This window comes from Emys orbicularis, chromosome 1 (genome assembly GCF_028017835.1).
Source record: "Emys orbicularis isolate rEmyOrb1 chromosome 1, rEmyOrb1.hap1, whole genome shotgun sequence".
In the NCBI taxonomy this organism is placed as follows: Eukaryota; Metazoa; Chordata; order Testudines; family Emydidae; genus Emys; species Emys orbicularis.
In genome coordinates, this window is record NC_088683.1 from 238,332,183 (window position 1) to 238,355,712 (window position 23,530).

Below are 23,530 nucleotides of genomic sequence, written 5' to 3' on the forward strand. Positions count from 1 at the left end.
GACATCCACAAGGAGAAATCAGAGAGACAGGCTGGGATTTTAGTTTTGACAGAAGGAGGCAGTTCTGGAGCAGTGAGGCAGATCTGTGAATCATCTGCATAAAGATGGAACTTAAATTTGTATTTGTGGATGAGATTATCCAGAGTGAAGGTATTGAAGAAGAAAAGAGGGGGACAAAGGCCCTGTGGAACTCCACAGAAAGTTGGAGGTTGGACGTGAAGGATCCCCTGAAGGAGTGTTTAGAGAGTTAGTAGGAGAACTGGGAGAGGACAGAATCATAGACGCCAAGGGAGGACAATATTTCAAGAATAGCATGTTTGATGATGTCAAAGGTGGCTGATAGATCAAGAGAATGAGCATGGACCATTGCTTTGCTAGGAAGAACTCATTAGAAACTTTGGCAAGATCAGTTTCAGTGGAATGCAAGGGACAGAAGCCAGATCAGAGACCGTATAGGATGGAATTGGAGTAGAGGAAATCTAGACAGTGATTGTAAATAAGTGTTTTCAATGAGCTTAGTGATTAACAGGAGAAGGGATGGCTATTGGAGAGCCATTTGTGGTCCAGGGTGGGTTTCTTGAAGATGAGAGAGAGACTAAAGCATACTTGTATTGTGAAGGGAAACAACCAGAATAGTCTGAGAGATTAAGGGAAGAAATGAAAGTGGATGCAAGTGAGTCACTGGGTCAAATGGATGGGTTAAAAGAGAAAAGCAGACAAGACATTTCTGCATCCATGAAAAGGGAGATGAAGTCAAGAGATGTAGGAGGGAAAAGGACAGCAAGCTAAGGCTAGGTCTACACTACAGCGGGGGTCCGACCTAAGATACGCAACTTCAGCTACGTGAATACCGTAGCTGAAGTTGCATATTTTAGGTCGCCTTACCTGGCTGTGAGGACGGGGGAAAGTCGACCGCTGCTGCGCTGCCGCCGACTCCGCTGCCGCCTCTTGCCGTGGTGGATTTCCGGAGTCGACGGCAGAGCGATCAGGGATCGATTTTATCGCGTCTTCACTAGACGCGGTAAGTCGATCCCCGATAGACCGATTGCTACCCGCCGGATCGGCGGGTAGTGAAGACAAGCCCTAAGAGTAGGAACCAATTTTCTCTTGGAAAAAAATGGTGAGATCCTATGCAGAGAAAGAAGTGGAGGCAGGAGGAGGGGAGATTTGATGACTAATGGAACGGTGGTGAAAAGGCTGTGGGGATTGTGGGGAAAGGATTAAATTAAATTGGAGAAGTAGACTTGTTTAGCAAGGAAGATGGCAGAACAAAAAGAGGAGAGAGTGAATTTGTAGTGGAGAAAATCAACCTGGTCATAGGATTTCTGCTTCCTGAATGAGAGCAGGAGGAGAGGAAGCAAATGTTAGAGGTGAACGAAGGCTGGAGGTTGACAAGGTGGACCTTGTGATGGGAGAGGGGGCATAAGAGTCAAGAATGGAAGAAAGTGAAGCATGGAAAGAGTCAATAACCATATCAATAGAAAAAAGGTCAGGGAGGAGAGGGCTGAGAGCAGACAAGAAGTCATCAACACTGATGTATTTGAAGTCACAGAAAGGCCAAGTGACAGGACGTATAGGGGGAACTGTTGATGGGTGATGCTGAAATAGACTAGGTGATGCTCAGAGAGATCAAATAAAGAGCAGTGCAGATCAAGTCAAGTGAATGGTCCTTTTGGTGAGTGGGAGAGTTGAACCAGGACTTCAGATCAAATGAAGAGATGAGGGTGAGGAAACATGCATCTAAGGGGTTGGACGGGTCATCGTCCTAGAAGCCAAGGTCACCAAGGATGAGTGTGAGGGATTGTAAAGCAAGGGGGAGAGTGAGAGAGCCAGGAGTCAAAATCTAAGAGAGAGGCTGATAGGGAGGAGTTGATCGGATAGTAGATGACAGCAAGGGGGGAATAGAAGAGTCAGGGGCAGTGGTGTTCAAAAGAGGAGAAAGAATGGGAAAGGGGAGGAAGAAGGGGTTGCAAGGAATGGGAGAGGAGAAGCCCAACATCTCCACCATGGTCTGGTCTAGAGTGGCAAGTGTGAAAGAAGTAGAGAGAAGACAGCTGCAGAGTCAGCGTCAGACAAAGGGATCCAGTCCTTGTGAAAGCCAGGCACCAGGGTGTATGAAGAGGTCATGGAAGAGCGACATCTTTTTAGAGATGGAATGGGTGCTCCAGACACAGCAAGAGGAGGGAGGGAGAAAGGAGCGCTATGGGTCTGAAGTTAGGAATGGTGGCATGAAAGGAATTGAGCGTGGTGAGGAGGATGGGTATGGGAGGTGAAGAGGGGGAGGATGAAGGTAGGGCTGGAGTTGGACAAATGTCACCAGAGGTGAGAATGAGGTGAGAATGAGGAGGCTGGTGTGAACTGTAGAGTGGTGAAGGTACAGGAATGGAGTAAGGAGGAGGAAGACAGATGCTAGGATACCAAATAGAGACATGATGAGAGCTACGATGGAGTTGCAGGTTGACAAGAGGGAAAAAAATTGAAAAATGTTGTGAAGGTAATGCTACTGCAGCTGTCCCTCAGGAAACTGGTGTGTGTTGTTGCTCCCAGCTAGAGAGAAACAAGTAAGCAGCTGGGCAGCACCAGAGGCAAAATCTAGGCAGGGGAGCAACCCAGGAGCGAAGCAGATCACTGCTGTTTTCACAGCTACCCTTCAGGAAGCTAGAATGCACTGCTGTTCCCGCTTGGAAGGGAAGAGTAAGTAACTGAGCTGCACCACTGGAATGATCCATGTGAGGGGAATTTTGTGACAATACCTTACAAATTCACAAACAGAAAACTTGGATTTCTCTGCTTAATCCCGAGAATTATCATAGAAAAGATACTGCAGGTACCTGTAGCTTGAATTTATTGAAATTATTTATCAAGCCCTAGAAATTAAAGGAATTGCTTTGTTTCTAGGTTTGATAACTAATTTGAGGTTGCTATAGGAATAATTTCCTGCAGTTTTTTTTCTTTCCTAATTTTGAACTGAGTTCTGCCGAAGATTAACAAAATGCATCCAGATACTTATTTTAAGAATTACTATTATTATTTTATTTTGCCAGTTTCAGATAACAGCCCTCCCACTAACCTCTGAATACTCTGGTCTAGGAACTGCTATATAATCATATATGATTTACTTCCTTCAGTGCTTCTCCTCACTACAATTTCATCTGACTGCTCTGATCATCTTTAAGCAGCCAGCATTTCACACTATACTGACACAGAATAAAGCTTAACCCCACTCTGTGTTGACATGGAGTTAAATATATTCAAATGATGCTCCAGGAAACTGTTTTAGCAAGCTCTAGTGCAGATAAAAATGAATAAGTCAAACAAATCAACAGACAAAAACTTTGAAAAGTGAAGGAAGAAATAACAATCTGATATTTTAAAGAATAGTTAGTCCGATTCTCTATTGATCAAAATGTAACAAGTGATTAGAGTAATAATTACCAAGTTTCAATATTTACAGAAAAAAACAACCCACACTATATATAGTTACTGTGTTAATACCAGTATGCTGTGTTTCGGTATTGAAATTATGGGGGTAAAAGTTGGGGAAATTGAATCAGAATTCCATGCAATTTAGGCTTAATCAATTTTTGCCTTTATTTAATACAATTTCAGAGAGAATGTTAGAGATGTTACTGTTTATAATGTAGTTCAGGGTTCTCAAATTTCATTGCACCGCGACTCCCTTCTGATAACAAAAATTACTTCACGACCTCAGGAGGGGGCACCGAAGCCTGAACTCGCCCAAGCCTCACCCCCCCTGGGTGTGGGGGCCAAAGCTGAAGCTCAAGGGCTTCAGCCCCATGATTGACCTGCAACCTGAGACCTGCCACCCAGGGCTGAAGCCCTCGATCTTTGGCTTCGGCCCTGGGTAGTGGGGCTCGGGCTTCAGCCCTTGGCCCCAGCAAGTCTAAGCCAGCCCTAGCAACTCCATTCAAAGGGGGTCGCAACTCACTTTGGGATCCCGACCCACAGTTTGAGAACCTCTGTCTTAGACTCATTTTTAAATCTAGAACTACAGTGAGGTAAGTGTAACAATAGCCAGCCATACTTCTTTCCTGCCCACAGCTAGCTCCATATTTTTTCTTCAAATGGTCATCATTGTCCTCCATACAACAAATAGCAAGAAACAAATTATTCCAGTTTAGGAAGAAGAAGAAGAAAAAACCTTCCCAAGTTTGCCCACCTTGTCATTCAGTGATGAGATGAAAGGGGACGCACAGCAGTTGCTGCTCTTTGGGACAGGGTGTTGTTTGTGTGTGTGTGTGTGTGTTTGTTTTCTTCTGTTTGTCTGTAATGCCTTGCCTGGGCCTGGTCCATATCTGAGGCTCATAGGACCTACCCCAGTGCAAATAATTAAGAATAGTAATAAGAAATAATGACAAGAGCATATTCTTTTCTTTCCTTAAATTGTAGGTATGCAGGCAGACATATTAAACAGTCAACCCCATGCTTATAGACATTCCTCTGATTGGTTTGTCCTTTGGTAAAATATCCAAAATCATTTTATCCCAGATAAAAAGAAAGCCTTTTACCCCCAGGTGCAGTTTTGCATTGAATAAGATGAATGCAGCTTGCAGTTCTCACTGATTTTATTCAGATCTCCTAGCTTCTTTAAAAGTGTAAATGTATACATTTATTACATGCATATAATATAACTAGCATGCATTTTTTCCTGTGTATGTTGGAGGATGATCATTTTATACTCTTTTTGAAAAATATTCTACAGTTTAAATAATATAAAAAAGAAAGATGTTATATTTGATGAAGAAAATAGTTTCATTACTAGCAGATCAGGCTTTCAAATCAGTATTTCTAATAACAATGAAATCCAGAAGATCAGACATTGAAAACTGTGGGATTTCCCCCCTTCATTTAAAATAATATAATAAAACTATCCTGAAGATATTTTAAGTAGGTTTCTTCTTCAAAAGGCTCTTAATATTTAAATATATCATAACAAGTCATTAATAAACAATCATTTGTGGGGGGTGGGGTTAAACATAGGTAGAGTTGCATGTGACAGTCATGTAGTAAAAAAAAAATCTGTTTCTACTGCAGTTTTAGTAAGGTAATAAAGCTAATGCTTAACAACTACAGCATGCAAGATATATAGTGGGTTTACTGTGTCAATTTGTTGTCTTATAATTGCTTTTATGCGGTGTATATGTGTAACACTGTGGTCGCTATGTGTAGTTTGTCCAACCTTTTGCCCGTTACATAGAGGATGTGGATTTGTTATAGCCCTAGTTTCAGGGCCTGGTTCTTTAGCTCTGGTTGTAGAAGCTCATGCTTTCAGCTCTGGAGTTCCCCTATTCAATATCCAGTGTGTTAACCAAGATGGTCGCTATCACACACATGTGTTTGTATAAAATTGGCCTCTAAACTCTAAGCTTATGCATAGCAGAAACATGCATTCTGTACTTACTCCTACCGTCTACTGAAAAGGAAAAACAAAACAGAAGAGGGGGCGGGGAAACCCTCTGTTTATGGTTTCAGAACATCCAGAACCAGCTTTAAATGCTTTGTTGCCGTAGGCAAGGAATCCTTTGGTGCTCCTGCCTCCAGGTCTGAGAAGAAAATTTGATACATAGTTATTTACTAGGCCAGCTCCTCAGCTGGTATACATTGATTTCAGTATCTCTACCTTGATTTGCACCAGCTGAGGATCTGGCCCCATTATCTTTAAATTTGTCTGTTAGTTCTATTTCTTTCCATAGCATTATTTCCCTTCCTCTTGTTCATTATGCCCCCCTGACTTACTTTTCTTGTTTTATTTTCTCTTTCTGTCTGCCCCTCATTCTGTCTCTGTCCACACTCCCACTCTGATTTCCTGTCTGCCCATTTGTTACCACCCAAGTCTTTTTCACTTTTCCTTCCTTCCATATCCCCATTGTTACTATTTCTCTCCACTTGCAAGTCCCCCTTCTTGTTCTTATAACTATGCCAGTGACCTTCCCAGTGCAGGGCCTAGACAGGAGGAGCTGCTGCTGCTGCTCTCTGAATGTAGCATCAAGCTTCAGTAGACTATGAATGATGGCTCTGCTGCCTGCTGCATGGGCTGTGAAATTAATAGGCATCAGGGCTAAGAGAGAGTGAGGGAGCAGTAGCAGGTATCCACAGGTGCTGCTGTTGCACACTGTTACAACAAAGAGAAAGCCAGGCAGCAGCAGAACAGGGAGGGGGAGAGTACTCTGGGTGTGGGAATTTCTGGTTAGGCTCTTGCTTAGGGCTGTCATTGATTCTTCTTTCTAAAAATGTTTAGAAAAGGCATGTTTAGATTGCAAGCCCTCTGGCAACAATTGTGTCCTGTGTGTCAGTAAGGCACTTAATACATTGTTGGCTCTATATAAATAATATGGAATTAAAACATCTCTTGTACTGGGTGTTTAGCTACTTCTCAGATTGTGTATGGTTACCTCTTAATCTGGTGGGTTCCCCCTTACCATTCATTAAAGATGGATGTTCTAAAGTAAGGATGAGATTCCTTTCAGAATTCTTGCTTATGCAAAGGCAGTTACACTGATAGTTCTTTAATTGTTGCTCATTTACAATCAATGTTAATAGCTACGTAGCTCTCTAAAGAGTAGATTGTGAAGGTGATCTAATCTCTCAAGGGGACCAAGATTCCTATGCGCAGTAGGGACTTGCATAGGCCAGAAAGTTTATATATAACTCATATGTTGGTCCTATCAAAGGAAAGATATCATCAATTTTGTTTATCAAATAATTGTTTCTTAGCTGTGTAAGAGATGACATGTCAGGTAAATATTGGAAGGGAACAACTTCTGGGAAAAAAAACCCCTCAAATACATTGTATGAGTATCTTTCATCTCAGTAATTGTTTGCATATATATTTGGACGCTAAGTTTTCATTACAGATAAATACAATTGTTATATACTATACAGGTATACCCTGTTTCTTTGTATTTCTTTCTTTCATATCTTGAGGTAACTAGCGAATATCACTTATAAAGATGAAGGGCAACAAAAGATGATCAAGGATATGAAATGGCTTCCATATGAGGAGAGACTAAAAAAAGATTAGGGCTGTTCATCTTAGAAAATAAATGATTAAAGGTGATGTGATAGAGGTCTGTTAAATCATGAATGGTGTGTAAAAGGTGAATAGAGAAGTGTTATATACTTTTTCCCCACAATACAAAAACCAGGGGTCACCCAATGAAATCAATAGGCAGCAAGTTCAAAACAAACAATAAGGATGTTTTTCTTCACACAACGTACAGTTAATCTGTGGAATTTATTGCCAGGGGATGTTGTGAAGGACAAAAGTATAACTGGATTCAAAAAAATAATTAGATAAGTTCATGGAGGATAAGTTCATTAATGGCTATTTGCCAAGATGGTCAGGAACACAACCCCATGCTCTGGTTGTCCCTAAATCTCTGACCACCAGAAGCTGAGACTGGACAACAGGGGATGGATCACTTGATAATTGCCCTGTTCTGTACACTTCCCCTGAAACTCTGGAACTGGCCACTGTTGGAGACAGGATACTGGGCTAGATGGACCATTGGTCTGACCCAGTATGGCCATTCTTATGCTCCAGCACCTGGTTCTGATCCATCAGTGCAACTCAAGCGTAACTCCAATGAAGTTAATGGAGTTGCACTAGCAGAAAAGCCAGTGTGACAGCAGAATCAAGCATCTAGGTTCTCAGCTTTCTTCTGTATAGTGCTGCTTATGTTTCAGAGAAATGGGATGTACATAATAATTTTAAAACCTTTATATTACATTTAAAATAACAATATGTGGACCTACTGCAACTCAAATCATATACTGCCTGAACTCTGTACCATTCCCTTTCTGTATGTCAGCTGTTCTTTTAATATGGCTGTGGAAGATAAATTTGTGTTTTCAACAATTTTGTTTATCCTTATAAATAAAAATTGCAGGTATACCTTATTTCTTTATATTCCTTTGTTTCATCCTTGTGGTAACAATAAGTAATCACATTTAATCACCATAACATGGAAAGAAGAAGGAGATTATCTAGTGCAGCAAAATGTTTAGTAAACATGCATTATTTGAGTGGAAGTGCAAAGGGATGTACATTTTTCAGTTTGTCTAAGCTAGCAAATGTTGCAGAGCTGGCCCGGGCATGGAAGGTAACCTTCTTGAAACGTTCAAGGCATGTTTTGATTTTATGGGGGTTGAGAGTCTGCGACAGGGACAAGAGACTGGTAATTGGGAAAGCTGGATTTATTTCTCAGCCCTGCCTCTTATTTGCTCTGTAGCCTTGGGCAAGCCTCTTTCCCTCCATCTCCAAAAGGGGTATACTGTAATTCTCCTCTCATAGAAGTGACTAAAATTCATGAAACACATGGAGACCCTGGTATGAAAGACACTGTATAAGTGTAAAAAAATATTGCAGTTTTGGTCAATGTTAATAAATGTATTAATTTAAATTGTCTGCTTCCTCTTGGCTATAGGCTGATGGATCTTGTTGGAATCTATTGGAAGGAATCATTGTGCCAATGAAGCAGAGTGACTGCTGACCACGTTCTCCTTCTCAGTCTGCTGGGAAGTACCACCAGGATTAAACCAGCATTGGAGCCTGGGGATGGGCCTTAGGGACGAGGACTCCCTTGGTTGTCCTGACGTTGGAATCTGTCTATGGTCAATCAACTGAGGCACCAACCACACTCATTCTTAGGCTTTTCATTACCTGAAAATATTACGTGTTGCCTTTCACTTCATCTCCCTTTGTCTCCCTGGCTGTGGAAGACAGAGCCCTGCTGATGTTGATATAAACAATGTCAAGGCCAATGGGACTCCTATGGCTGCCTTTGATCTTCACCCCAGTTTGTGTCATGTTGAATTCTAACTTCCTTTTGTGGATAACTGCACTAGCTATAAGATTTACCCTCATTGATGGCCAAGCACAATACCCTGTTGTTACCACGAATTATGGCAAAATACGTGGCCTAAGAACACCTTTGCCCAATGAGATCCTGGGCCCAGTGGAGCAGTACCTGGGAGTTCCTTATGCCTCCCCTCCAACTGGGGAGAGGCGATTCCAGCCCCCAGAACCTCCCTCCTCATGGACTGGGGTTCGGAATGCCACGCAGTTTGCTGCCGTCTGTCCACAGTACCTGGATGAGAGGTCACTGCTCAATGACATGCTGCCGGTCTGGTTTACTGCCAATTTGGATACCGTTGTGACATATGTGCAAGATCAAAATGAAGATTGCCTGTATTTGAATATCTATGTGCCCACTGAGGATGGTAAGTACTTTATTCAACCACACACAAACCAACCCACGCACTATTTGTGCAAATGATGAGTAGCTTCAATATTGGGTTTATACAATGCTTCATTCTACTTCCTTCATGTTATCTATTTAACTGAAATGTTTCTCTTTATATTCATTAGATGCAAATGTTATATCAATTAAGCATGCTTGCATGAATTCATTTTCATATATGTTTGTGTCACCAAATTGCAGTTTTATTTGCAGGCATTGGCCAGTGTACGAATGGGTCACAATCCCAAAGGTTATGGCAAACAAATAAAAAAATCAGCTACAGACAATATAATTTTAGCATACAAGTATATAAAGTATACAAATTCTACTACAAAGTATATTTTTTTAAGGAAAACAATTTGTTTATAGAAATTTCCCTTTCTCTTTGGTTTATTATAATGCCTTTTGAAATTACATTTAAATTTGCTTGATTTTAATCAGCAAAGGATTGCTAAAGTTCTGCAACTTGAAGACTCCATGATTGTTTAGCATTTTTTAGTCAAGTTATATATCATTCATTCACTACATATAAAATCGAGCAATCACTGAGTATATTATGCAAGAACATCCTATGAAAATGCTATTTTTTACCTTCATCTACTCTTGAACAAAAAACTCTGAAATTATTACTCTACACCAGTCATCAGTATAACAATTGGTAACACAATTTTGTGAACCTTCTCATTCTTGCTTTTTAGCGTAAGCTGTTTTTGTGAGGCGCACAGAATATTTCTTGAGAAGTGTTGAGTGACATCAAGTCCCCCATTGAAGACAAGGCTTCTTTTGATCAAACACCAACTGACTAATGTTTATTCAATATTACAGGATAATGAATAATTGCAAGAGAACGATAATTAATATTCTGCTGAAAGCCAATTGTTTCATCCACTGCAGTTACTTACTGATGAATAACTGTACAGATTTCCCCCAGATATGCAAATTCTTTTCTCTATATGTGGGGTTTGATTTGCATAATCGTGGTATTGTTTTTTCTCAGTAAGCGTACTCTGAACATGCAAATCTTGGTACTCTGGCTACCATAATCCCTCTGCTCTGATTGGCTTCTATACTTAGAATTTTCCAAGCTGTTTGCCAGCAATAAATATATTGCCTTAGTTTCCCACTCCCTTCAGCTGAAGCAGAATATTAAAAAATGCATAAGATACTGGGGTGTGGGAATTAGTGAAAAAGCAAAAACAGTTGAGTTACTGAAAAGGAAAATGTCTTAAAAGAAAAGGGAGGCGTCTGCAGGGAGGTGAACATTTTTTCTTATTTCCCTCCTTCCTCCAAAACCCTCTCCTTATTCCTAGATGTCCAGATGGGTCTTGGTCTTCAGAATAACTCTCATGTGTTTGTTTATTTTGTGGGTTTGATCCTGCAGCTTTTAATTAGTCAATAGGACAACTCTGTAAGTCAGGGCTGTAAGACAAGGCCTTATTTGTTCATATTGGAAGACCCCCCCAGTCCTTCTGTCCCAGAGTCATTTTAAAGCACAATGTAGGCAAATATATTACTGCAGTTATTCTGGTGAGAGGAATTTTTCTCATGTGAAGGAACCAGGAGGTCAGAAGGGGGGGAAAATGGAGGAAAGATTAGAAGTGCGAAAACAAAGGTCAACAGCGGGCTTGCTTTTTTTTGTTAAGTCAGTTTACCTTTCAGCAGTCTGGCATATCATATTATTGAATTCTTCTCTTTTAAAATTTGAATATTTAATTCAAATGTATATATAGAAAATAATAATAAAGTTGAGCATGTCCACTATATCATAATCAAACCCTGGACTAATAAACTACTCAGCCTCTGATCTTGCAAGGTTTTTAACCAAGTATATTGTTGTTACCTTATAAAGTGGAAGAACCCCCAAATGTCATTGTGTAGCAGTTTATCAACTGTTAGTTTTTATGCCCATTTAATTCTGTGGGAAAAAATGGCATTTTTATACAAAGATTGGGACTAGACTCCAGTGCAAAGAAGGATGGCTATTAGGAGTCCAAATCTCCCCTTCCCTCCAAAATATGCCACCATATGGGGACAGTGGGTAGGCAGCTTCAGTTACATTTTTGTTGCTAACTGTGAGCTGTATGTGAGCTTATTCATGTGCATGATGACAGGTATTTTCAGTAGGCTTGTGAGGGGAGTCACACATTCCAAAATGAATAAATGCATTTTTTAAAAAAACTTTATACCATTTATCTTAATTATCACTAGTTAAATCTAACTCAATGTTTTTCACTTAGTAAATATGCAACTGACTGCTCATAAACATGATTAAAGTGAACTGACCTATCTTCTAAGCTAGCCTGTCGCCAAATCATACTAAAGGTAAATTGCTTTTAGTTGTAGTCCATAGAATCTGATTAAACACATTACACTTCATTATATGAATCTTAGCTGCCAGAAAAAAAGCTATGTTGTTATGGAGACAGACCATGAAATTAGTTTTTGAAGTAGAGGTCTGAAAATGAATGACTGAGTTAAATTCACATTTTCAATCCTTTCTCAAGTACAGATTTCTTTACAAGTTCCCTGAGACTGTTTTGTGTATGTGTGAAAAGATGGACAGACTCATCTAAACTCAGTTAATGCTCTGAGACTGAAACATATCTGAATCATTTTGTGTCTCTGTTTTTGACAATTTCAATGAAAAGAAACTGCTGTGCTTCTATAATGCATCAACTGTGGTCACGTGTGATGTTGCTTCTCCTTCAAACCCAATACTAGTAGCTAATCAAAATGCAGCTCAGTTTTGCAACTTGGCTACATAGCTGTGCTGTCATTTACTTCTTGTGTAGATTGATTTAGCAAACCTAGCAATCTCTACTCTGATTATACATTTGGAATGAAGAATTCCAAAGCTTAAGTGGCTGGGTTGTGTTTTGCTCTCATCTACATTAATGTAAATGAATTCAGTGGAATTACACCAATGTAAATGAATGTGAGTGAGAACAGAATCAGGCCCATGAACTGGGCAGATATTATTATTCATTAATAATACATTAATTTGAATAACTGTTGCTAAAATGTTTAAGAGACTCAATGAATCAAAATGTATAAAATCTATAGAAGTTAAAAGGTAGGCAGTGTAGCTAGATAAATAATTTAAAAAGCTCAATTACAATTTATTTGTTTTTAACTACAGTGTTTAATTTAAATCTTGCCAAAGAGAATGAATTTACAATTTATTACTAAACACAGGATACTGTTTTTTAATGTTTCTGAAAATAGTAGGCAGAAGAGCAATGGAAAATCCTCTCTAAATTGAAATTGTCTTTCTAGAAACATTCCAAACAGTTTAATTCTTAAAGATGAATTTTTATTCCCCTTCTCCCACAACCAAAAAGAATACACTTTTTCCTCAGGAGAAGAGTAGCCTGTAGGAATCAAATCAAAGAGAAATATCTAGCAGGCTGTTTCTGAAATCTGTCCATGCAGGCATTTTGTGTGTGTGTGAAGGCTCTGTGTTGTGTACTGACTCATTCATAACAATAAATTAGAGACTGCAAGAGTTGGGGAAATTCTCTTGGATTTTGTTGCTCATCAATTGAAGTAAAAGCAAAGAGAGGAAGAGTATCATTACAGTTCTGTATCTTCATGATGGGTCTGAACACTAACAGTGTGGTGATTTTAACAATATTGATGGATGCTAGTTGTAAACATAGATGTCAGTAGTAAAATGCTCTTCTTTCTAATAGTGGTTTCAATGTCAAATCTACTTATGCTATTTAAAATGATTCAATTCAAAATATAGCTATATATTTTGCATTAAAAGTTAACTTTTAATCTCAAATTGCTACCTAGGCATCAGCTGTAAGTATCTCACTTCAGCTTCTGAATATACAAAAACACATGTATAATATAAACATAGACATATTTGGCTCTTCTCTGATTGCTAGAACCTGTAATTTTCCGCAAGAATACATGAATGACAGTTTGAGGAGGTCAGCTAGGGAAATGATATTGAGGACAGTCTGTTTATTATAACTTCAGTCTGAATATGGGTTTAGCTACAGTGGGAGTGCTAGATTGTAGAGGACACAGACTGTTAATCGGCTGTGCTTAATCCCTAGCCTTTATCATGTGAATCTGTGCATGCTGTAAAGGGGATTGCAGCCTGCTATGGTAACTACCGAAACAAACAAAACAAAACCAACCAACAAGTTTGGTTTCTTGCAAGTGAACCATAAAAACTGCATTATATCATTGCCAGATATAAACATTATTTAAGCAACATCAACAAATCTTTCATTTTGGTTTAATACTGCTTTCTTCAGACCAAAAAGGGGGGGGGAGAAAAGTCACATTTTTCTTCTGTGTATGGTCAAAAATACCAGCATACACTCAAAATTATTTGTTGTATGGTGAACAAAGTGAGTTTTCAAAATGTGTTAAACTACTAAATAGCTAAATGTTTGTCAGGGATTAATTTTAAAAGTACTTAACATCTTTGGGGTGTGAGAATCGTAGAATCAAAAAATGTAGGGCTGGAAGGGGCTTCAAGAAGTCATCAAGTCCAGCCCCCTGCATTGAGGCAGCACTAAGTAAACCTAAACTATCCCTGACAGATATTTGTCTAACCTGTTCTTAAAAACCTCCAATGATGGGGATTCCACAGCCCCCCCTTGGAAGGTTCATTCACTATTGGAACACCCCCTTGTGGCTGGCTTGGGGGATCAGCTCCGCTCAGTCATGTCATGGCCCCTCTTGCTCTCTAGGAGTTGCAGTTTCCTCTTCATGGCTTGGCTTTGCAGCCAGGTCACTACACAGTGTTCCCCTTCTGAGGTAACAATGTCTTGCCGGACTAGCTATGAGGATGCCATTCCAGGCAGTCTTCTTCCTTATTCCAGACTGTTCCACTTACCCAGTGTCTGATAGGAGGGCTTGGGCCCACCTGCTACTTTGGGTCCCAGCCCAGGCATCCTACAATCAGCAGCCAAGGCCTGCACTGTCTCAACTCTTACTGCTGTTTTCCTGGGCTTTTTCCTACTCCACCTTCTGCAGGCTTCCTTCATCACCACATCTCTGGGTAAACCCTTCCCTCCAGGTCAGCATTCCAGGGCTTTTGCTCCCCCTTGGGTTTCTACCTTCTTACCTCACTAAGACCAGAGAGTGACTACAGACCTCCACACTACAACACCTTCTGCTTTCACTTCCTGGGTTTATACAAGCCCTCATCTGGTCCTGCCCACATGGGTTTCATCTTCAATTAGTGTTTGTCAGTGAAGCCTATGTCTCCTCCCAGGTGCATCCGAATGGTTAATTAGCCCTTCTGAGCCACCTTAACACCTTCAGGGGTAGTGTGGGGTGAACAATGCATCACAGAAGCCTATCCCAGAGCTTAATTATCCTTATGGTTAGAACAGTATTCCTAATATCTAACCTAAATTGTCCTTGCTGCAGATTAAGCCCATTACTTATTTTGTCCTATCTTCAGTGGACATGGAGAACAATGGATCACCATCCTCTTTATAAAATCCCTTGATATATTCAGGTCCCCTCAGTCTTCTTTTCTCAAGGCTAAAAATGCCCAGTTTTTTTTTTAAACTTTCCTCATAGGTGAGATGTTCTAAACCTTTTATCATTTTGGCTGAACTCCTCTGGACTCTCTCCACTTTGTCCACATCTTTCCTAAAATGTGGCATCCAGAATTGGACACAGTAATCTGTCTGTGACCTCACCAGTGCCAAGTAGAGTGGGACAGTTAGCTCCCATGTCTTACATATGACACTCCTGTAAATAGACCCCAGAATATTAGCCTTTTTTGCAACTGTATCATATTGTTGATTCATAATCAATTTATGATCTACTATAAACTCCAGATCCTTTACAGCAGCACTACCACTTAGACAGTTATTCCCAATTTTGTAGTTGCACATTTGATATTTCCTTCCTAAGTGAAGTACTTTGCACTTGCATTTATTGAATTTCATCTTGTTGGATACAGACTAATTCTCCAATTTACCATGGCTGTTTTGAATTCTAATTCTATCCTCCAAAGTGCTTTCAACCCCTCCCAGCTTGGTGTCATCTGAAAATTTTATGAGTATACTCTGTCCTCCATTATCCAAGTAATTAATGAAAATATTGAATAGTATCAGACCCTGCAGAACCCCACTAGATATGCCCTCCAAATTTGACCACAAACCGTTGATAACTACTCTCAGTTCAGCTAAATTGGTTTGAAGGCTCTTGAAACATTTAGGGCACAGTAAATAGATACAAAGCCACAGAAAACAGCAAGAGGCCATGACACTTTGCAGTGGTGAATGAGTGAGGTCAGAATTTCTTCATCAGTGAAAGGGAATGGAGGATAATCTGTAAGCATAGTAAAATATTTTACTGCAGAGTATTAGGAAAAAATCTTAAAATATAACAAGAGTATCAATAGTAGCCCTTGGTTGAGGCAACAGAGTTCAGTCTAGTAGAAAGGTGAGAGTCTGAAGGCTAAAGATTAAGCAAAAAAATAAGTTACGGCAGATCTTTGTGTGCGTACAATTAGCAGTGCATTGTGGTTACTTTATACATTCTTTTGGCACACATGTACTGTTTAACTCTTACCTAGTCTATAACCAAATCTGATTTTCCATTGATAGGCTGCTGGGATTTTGTGTGTGAGTGTGTGTGTTTGTATCATGATTCTTGTTCTGGTGATCCAGTCAAAAATTAGCTTATAGTGACTTCTTTACCTCGTATAATGAAGACCAGCACATGACTAAAATTGCTTATTTTGCACGTAATGCTAATTTTTGGCTGAAGCCACAGGCTCGGAATGGCTTAGGTAAACCAGATGCACAAATGGTGTGCATTAAAGTCAGAGGACATATGCCAGTTTACACTAGCTGAGGATCTTGCCTTATAGTTTAAACGAATATTAGTAACATGTATTGAATTAACCTTGGATTACTCATAACTTGAAAAATAGTGACACAGATGTAAGTATATAATACTAAAGTCTCTTACATGACTCTTTTTCAGGGTCTGGGAGCACTGGAACATAAATACTTTTTCAAGGATAGTAACCCTAGTTTTCTACAGTGCTATGGAATAACACCTTTAATACCTATGGTACTTTGTGTTTTGGTAATGTGCACGTGCAAATCTGAGATCAGAATTACAGACCTTTATTTGAGCTGTGAAGTTGAAGTATCAGTAGGTGACTATAGCAGCCTTTCTTCTTCGAAATTAAGCCTTAATACAAACACTCTTAGCCTATACATAGTTTCATGTTTGAATAGCTACATATTTGTCATTTGTCAAGTATTCTCACCATCATGTTTAGCACACTTTTATTTATTCACCACTTTTAGATTTAAACAGATATCAAAATGATGCTAATTCATTGTTTAGGTATACACACACACACACACACACATATATATATATATATATATATATATATATATATATATATATATATATAATTGCATAGCCTTAGGAAATTCAGAATCAATTTATCTGTCTCTTTGTATTTGTTTACCGTTGCATGACTTCAGAAGGTATTCACTTTTGTGCCTTCTTACACATGTGCACTGATTTTATAATTTGTATAGGAATCATAACTTAGAATTTCCATATTTTTCTTCAATTAAAATCTTTACCTTAATGTTTTATTAGTGTGTTTTTAATAGTTACATTTTAAAAGAACTGAAGTATAAAGAAAAAAAATATATATATATGGATATAATTGGTTATATATATATCAGGCAATATAATATTAGCATGGCCTTTCATAAAAAAACCTACAAAATATAGCATGGATTATAATACATAGAATAGTAGGTCTAAAATTAAGTCACAGATTCTATTAATGGCTTGTCTGTTTGCTAACCTCTTACCCATTCTAACTCCCTTCAGTTCTGGGTTTGCCTTGGAAAAAAATAATTCAGGTTTATAATTCTCTTCTGTCTCAAGTAGCTTGTCAACTCACATTATACATCAATAACACACAAAATTAAAGACAATAAGACATATACTGTGGTAAAGTACTTATACAGCTTTCCAATATGAGAAGGATTAATAACAGATAACAATTACAATACAAAGTGATAACACAGGATTTATAACATATAATCCCTATTAAACACACTCAGTGGCAGCAACCTTAAGGGAGGGGTTAAAAATCTGTTTCCATTGTAAAAGGTAAATGATAAAATGAGTCCCCTGAAGTCACTCCCCTCTCCTCCCCCCCCATTAGGGTCCAATAAATCACTTGCTCCTAATCCAGAAACTCTGCAGCATCTGTGAAAAAGAAGAAGGCATATGGCTGACTTCCACAGTGAACCCTTAGCCTAGCAGGATAAAGCCGTGTGTAATCCAGGCCCTTATTTTTCATTCTTGCTTTTAACAGTCAGAAATACCTTCTGACACCCAAGAACAGGACTGTAACCTAGATAAAATAAAATTCTTAAATCCTTAGAGCTGAACTCTGCTTTAGCTTTCTGATTTCCAAATACTGTTCTTCTGTCTAAGAGTTGCCATTCCCCAGGCATTTTTTAGGATTGTGGGCAAATGGCCATTTCAGGAATGTAACATGCAAGGAAGCTTTGTAGAGAGGGTTCAAAATAATTCATTCCTAGCACCATTATAATCGATTATAGGGTGACAATGGGAAGTCTTGAGTTCTCTTTGGCAGCAGCTCAAATTGAGACCCCGAATCTGACATTAGCTAATCTGCGCAGACTTTCCATTGTATTTTCACTATCACTACCTCCTGCTGAAAAGGGGTGTGGGGGGGAGGAAATCCCTAATACACTATGGATATCTAAGTGTGGTATTGTTGCTACATGATCCTTTCAGTTAACCTCGCGGTGGTGTCTCAGAAGTAGAAGCCGTGCCACTTGGCTGAGGATGCAAGAGAAATACAGGTCTAGGTCACTGGCCAAACCTGCAGACTGGTTGTAGCTCATCTGATCATAGACAGCCCCAACTGTTTAATTCACAGTGAATGATACTGAATGCAGGTTAAGTTGAACAAGTGGTATTTTATTAAACCCTGTGAACTGTTCCACCCATTCCTAGGTTTCCTGGTATCCTATCAATAACTGCCCCTCCAGGGAATATGGGTGCTCTGACTACAGTTTCAATGATCATGGTACATCTTCTCTAATTTACAAACATTTTAATAGAAATATTAAAATCTGATAATAGATGCCCAGACCCCCACATCCCATGTCCCCTTGTCCAGAAGCTGTTATCACACTGCCAAGTTGGAGTCTTGTCTTCATCACAGACTGATCTGGTTACATAATTTCTGAGGTAGTTTGGTCTCCTCAACACACTAGGATTCACCTGTCTCTCTTTCCTTGTCACTTGTCTCCAAGTCTAGCAAACTATCTTTCTGTGGAATCTCCTCCCTCCCTGTAGGGTTGACCTTCAGATCGTTCTGTCTCTCCATTTTGTGATGATCTCTGTATTTCTGTAAGCTCTCTCTTGGTGTTGTGTCTCCTAGTTCAAAAGTGCCTCCTGCTCCTTCACATTACTTGTCCCTCTTGCTTAGTCACCTCATATAACTTGATGCGACTGCATTCCTCATGACTCCCTTAGACCACTACTTCTGGCGTCTCTTCTAATGGTTGGATCCTCCCAGGAGTGCATGCCTCCGGGGCCAGTAGGTCCTTGACTGACCTGTTGTACTCTAATGTCTGCTTTCTCTGATTGTTGGCCATCTCCTCTTGGCAACGTCTCTATCCTTTTGGCTGCAACAGGTCTCCCCTGATTGCTAGCATGGCTTTGGTCCTTCATCCTCTGTCTTGTTTTGACACTCCTGTGATGGAGTATTCTGGGTGCTAAAAATGGTAACAGAGAGACTGAACAAGAAGAAACAGCCTTGTGTGACAGTCTCTTAGCTGTTTTCACAGCAGATTTCACCTTACCATTACTCTGTGAGTATGTTGGGGAAGAGGTATGTTGGTCAAACTCCCATTTGCATGTTAAGTCCTTGAATTTTTACCAAGGCAAAAAAAAATATGGTGTCTGTTGTCAGTGAATAGTGTCCAGAATGCTATATCTTGCAAAGTGACCTTTCAGTTTGCCAGTCACTGGCTTGCTGCTGTTATCAGGTAGAGCATCAACCTCCCAGAAATGTAAATAATATTTCACTGTAATCAAGTCTAGTTGTCATTGAAGGTAAATATGTTTGCTCCCATGATTTCCAATGGTTTGTGGGCAGCTTATGTGGTAACAGAATCTCTTTCTGATGGCTATTATCCTATGACTGGCAGATGTCATGCCCTTCTAGCAAAGAGCAAAGTCATGTATTCATTCCTGGCTTGGACACACTCTTGAGTCCGTCCAAGGCAGCTGTCAATGCCCAGGTGTGAGGCATTTATTTTTTGCATGGTGTCATTACCTAATGAGGTGGGGACAACAGCTCTCTGCTCAAAATATGACACACTCAGTTCATCTTTAATTTGAAAATATGGTTCTTCTCCTACCAGTACTTGTCTTTTGTCTTCTCACCGCCCTGCTAGTATTGCTCTCCTGGTTGCTTGTAGTTGGATGTCATTTTGTGTAGCCTCTTTGAGTTCCATCAGCTTTGCTGTTGAAATTGGGATATTGAATTCATTAACATACTACACTATGTCCTGATCCCCTTCACCCAGCTCACTGATGGTGGGTATATATGCCCTGTTCAGGGTGTCAGCTAATACCAGTAATTGTCCTGAATAATATCTGATCTCTACCTGGTAGCACTGGAGGATCATCAATATGGGCTGCCATCTCTTTGGAGCATTAAGAAGGGGGTTGATTGAATTACTGGATGGTCATAGATGTACTGATGGACTCCTCTCCAAATACTAGAGCCAGAAGCTCTTCTTTTGTTTGTTTGTCTCTGACAGAGCTCTGCTGGCAGAAGTGACTAGGCGCTTCTGAAAAAGAGCTGAACCCAGTCATATCTCCAGTGCATCACACTGGAATGTCAGCGGCTCTCCTGGCTTGTAGTATTCAGGAAAGAGGCATCCATTGTAATTTGTTTCAGTTGGTCAAATGCTTGCCATTGAGGACCTGTCCACTCCTACTCAACATACTGCTTTGTGAGCTGATGTATGGGTTCTGCTGCTACAGGCAAGCATGGAAGAACTGGGACAAGAATTGTATCATTCCTAAGAAGTGCTATACCCCTTTCACATCCATGGGAGCTGGCACTTCTCTGACTGCCTAGATGTTGTTGGGATCTGCTTTCAGTCCCTCTGTTGGGCACAGATGTCCAATCCATGTCACATCATGCTGTTTGAGATGCATTTTTTCAGGGCTGAGTTTTATGGTTTTATATAAAATCTTGTAAGTTTTCTTTCATGGTCTCATTCAGCTTATGTATTATTGCTCCCTCCACCTAAAATGATGATATCATCTGCAATTAATTTCACCCCATGTAGTCCTTCTGATGCTTGGAAGAGTCTTCTCTGGAACACTTCTGGTGCTGGGCTTATGCTCATTGGCATACACCACAAACTCTAGTGATCAAATGGTGTTGCAAAAGTTGCCAGCATGCTGGATTCTTTATCCAGGCTTATGTGCTAAACCCCATTTCTCATATCATGGACCATAAAGATTCTGGCTTTGGAAAGTTCTGGCAAGATGTCATCGATTGTGTTCAGTGGATCATGACATCTTTTTAGTGTCTGGTTCAGTGTCTTTTTGGGTCAATGTGGATGCATAATTTTCCTAAGGGCTTCTGTACCATCACCATGCTGTTTACCCAGGCTATACTGGTCTCTACAAATGCTATGGCACCCTGATTTGCAGACTTAAGAGCTCCTTGCATAGTGAATTAAGTAATGCCAGTGGAATATTTCTTTGTGGTAAGCATACAGGCGCCAGTATGCTACTTCGAGTCACAGGTTTCCTTTGAGGCACCCGATGCATTTGAAAACATCCTCATATGCTTTTAAAATGGTCTCCACTTTCCATGGGAATTCCTTTGACAGAAAGGATAATTTACTGCAGTATCTTTGAGAGCTGATACTGTATCAAGTTTATGCATTATTGTGACCGGGATTGTATGCAACCTCTCCAAAGGGGAGATGTGACACATATTCCAACCCTATGTAGTATCTTTGGGGTCCATTGTTTTAAATGAATGGTTTATGTATGATTGTATTCGACACCATGGAGGAGGGAAACCACAGCTCCTCCTCCTAAAAATAGTGGATGGTAGTTAAGACAAATCAGTCAAATTGTAACCAACCTTCCCTCCTCCCCCAAGAAATATCACCTCCTGGGGAGGCTCACATATACTAGTTCAAACTGGATTCTCCAGAGACCAACATACCAAGAAAGGACTTTTGGATAAATAGCCTGAGTTTATACTGACTCAAAGCCTTCTTTTTGATCCAAACAATGAATAGGAGTTTCCCTCCAAGGTGTGTCAAGGGTGAATACTTGAAGAAGGGTTGGAAGGACTTGACCTACTAGGGTCCTATAAGACTGATGGTTGACTTCTGGTAAGCTTATTAGCATGTGTGTAGGGTATTTATTATTTTAATATGTTTTTTTTCTGTAACGGTTTCACCTTAAGAATAAATGTGCTTGATTAGAAATAGCCGTGTGGTAACTTGTAACTGTGGGCAATTATGCCATTCATAGCTACTGGAGAGGAAGCAAAGCCCATACACTGGCCTGTTTAGGCATTCTGGCTTTCTGGAAATATCACAGAGTAGCTTAGGCAACTGTGCAGCCTGGAAAAAACCCAGTTGGAGGAGAGAGATGCAGGTCTCTCCCCAAGAGAGGTGATGGCTGAGGAGGCGGGAGTTGGTGCTCAAGGTAAAGCACAAGTGGCGAATACAGATGCAGTTGCCTTGAATTATGACACTCTCCCTTTTGCTTCTTGCACTGCAGCTATAACATTCTGACACTGCACTCTGATAAGATCCTGGCTTGTATCACTATATTCCCCCAAAGCGTTCTTAAGGTTCTTACCGTCCACCACCACAAATGTCAGTTGGCACTTTCTGTTACTTTTTTGTGTTGTGGTAGCCATGTTGGTCCCAGGATGTTAGAGCGACAAGATGCGTGAAGTAATATCTTTTATTGGGCCAACTGCTGTTAGTAAGAGAGACAAGCTTTTGGGCTTACACAGAGCTCTTTTTTAGGTCTGGAAAACACTCTGAGTACATTTCCCAGACCAGAAGAAGAGCTCTGTGCAAGCTCAAAAGCTTTCCTCTTTCACCAACAGAAGTTGGTCTAATAAAAGATATTACCTGACTCACCTTGTTTCTCTGATACTTTTCAGGTTAGTTCAAGTCACATTCTCTATGGGCTGCATTATGCACTCATTTACATTACAAAGAGCAGGTACAGTCTAAGGACTTGTCTACCCAAATAGTTAGATCACAGCAAGATAGTGTGTGACTCAACCCCAAACTAGCCTGCTGATGCACATGAATAGTTCATTAGAACAGTGTCTCTCAACCTTTCCAGGCTACTGTACCTCTTTCAGGAGTCTGATTTATCTTGAGTACCCCCAAGTTTCACCTCACTTAAAAACTACCTGTTTACAAAATCAGATATAAAACACAACAGAGTCACAACACATTATTACTGAAAAATTGCTTACTTTCTCATTTTTACCATATAATTATAAAATAAATCAATTGGAATATAAATATTGTACTTATATTTCAGTGTATAGTATATAAAGCAGTATAAGCAAGTCATTGTCTGTATGAAATTTTAGTTTGTACTGACTTCACTAGTGCTTTTTATGTAGCCTGTTGTAAAACTAGGCAAATATCTAGTCAAGTTGATGTACCCCCTGGAAGACCTCTGAGTACCCCTAGGGGTACATATACCCCTGATTGAAACTATGACCTTCAAGTACTTTGAGCTCGTCCTGTTTCAACGTTCAGGTTAAGTTTGAACATGTGGAATTTTATTAAAGTCTCTGGACTGCTCTATCCATGTGGCTTTGTTACTTTCAGCCTAACTCCCTGTATTTCCAGTTTCCCTGGTGCCCCATCAATAACAGTTCCTGCAGGAACATGGGTTCTCTGACTCCAGTTCCACTGATTATGATTAGTGCTGAAGGTTTGTCGCAGTGGGAAAAAATGTCCTTGATAGGATGATTTTCCCTTTTGTCTGTGACTTTTTTCTGTGTCCCTGACTCACCGTACTGTGGCAGCTCCTGTCCCAAGGGGCTGGGGCTAGCTGTTCTGAGCATTGTGGCCTGTCACTCAGGGTTGCAGCACCATTCATGGGCAGGGGGGAGTTGAGGTGGGGCAGGCCAAACTTCAGTACAGGTGGTGCAACCTGACATGCCAGGTCATAACCTT

At 40.0% G+C, this 23,530-nt stretch overlaps 1 protein-coding gene across 4 annotated transcripts in view; it reads left to right on the top strand.

The window, feature by feature from the left end:
* Window positions 1-8,771: 8,771 nt before the first annotated feature.
* Window positions 8,772-23,530, top strand: part of NLGN4X (neuroligin 4 X-linked) — a 191,860-nt gene continuing 177,101 nt past the window's right edge. For 3 of the 4 annotated variants that reach the window (XM_065405435.1, XM_065405427.1, XM_065405444.1), the window contains exon 1: window positions 8,772-9,243. In XM_065405435.1, the coding sequence (XP_065261507.1) occupies window positions 8,772-9,243 (472 nt within the window). The remainder of the gene's footprint in view (window positions 9,244-23,530) is intronic. The other variant, XM_065405452.1, reaches the window with a different exon arrangement.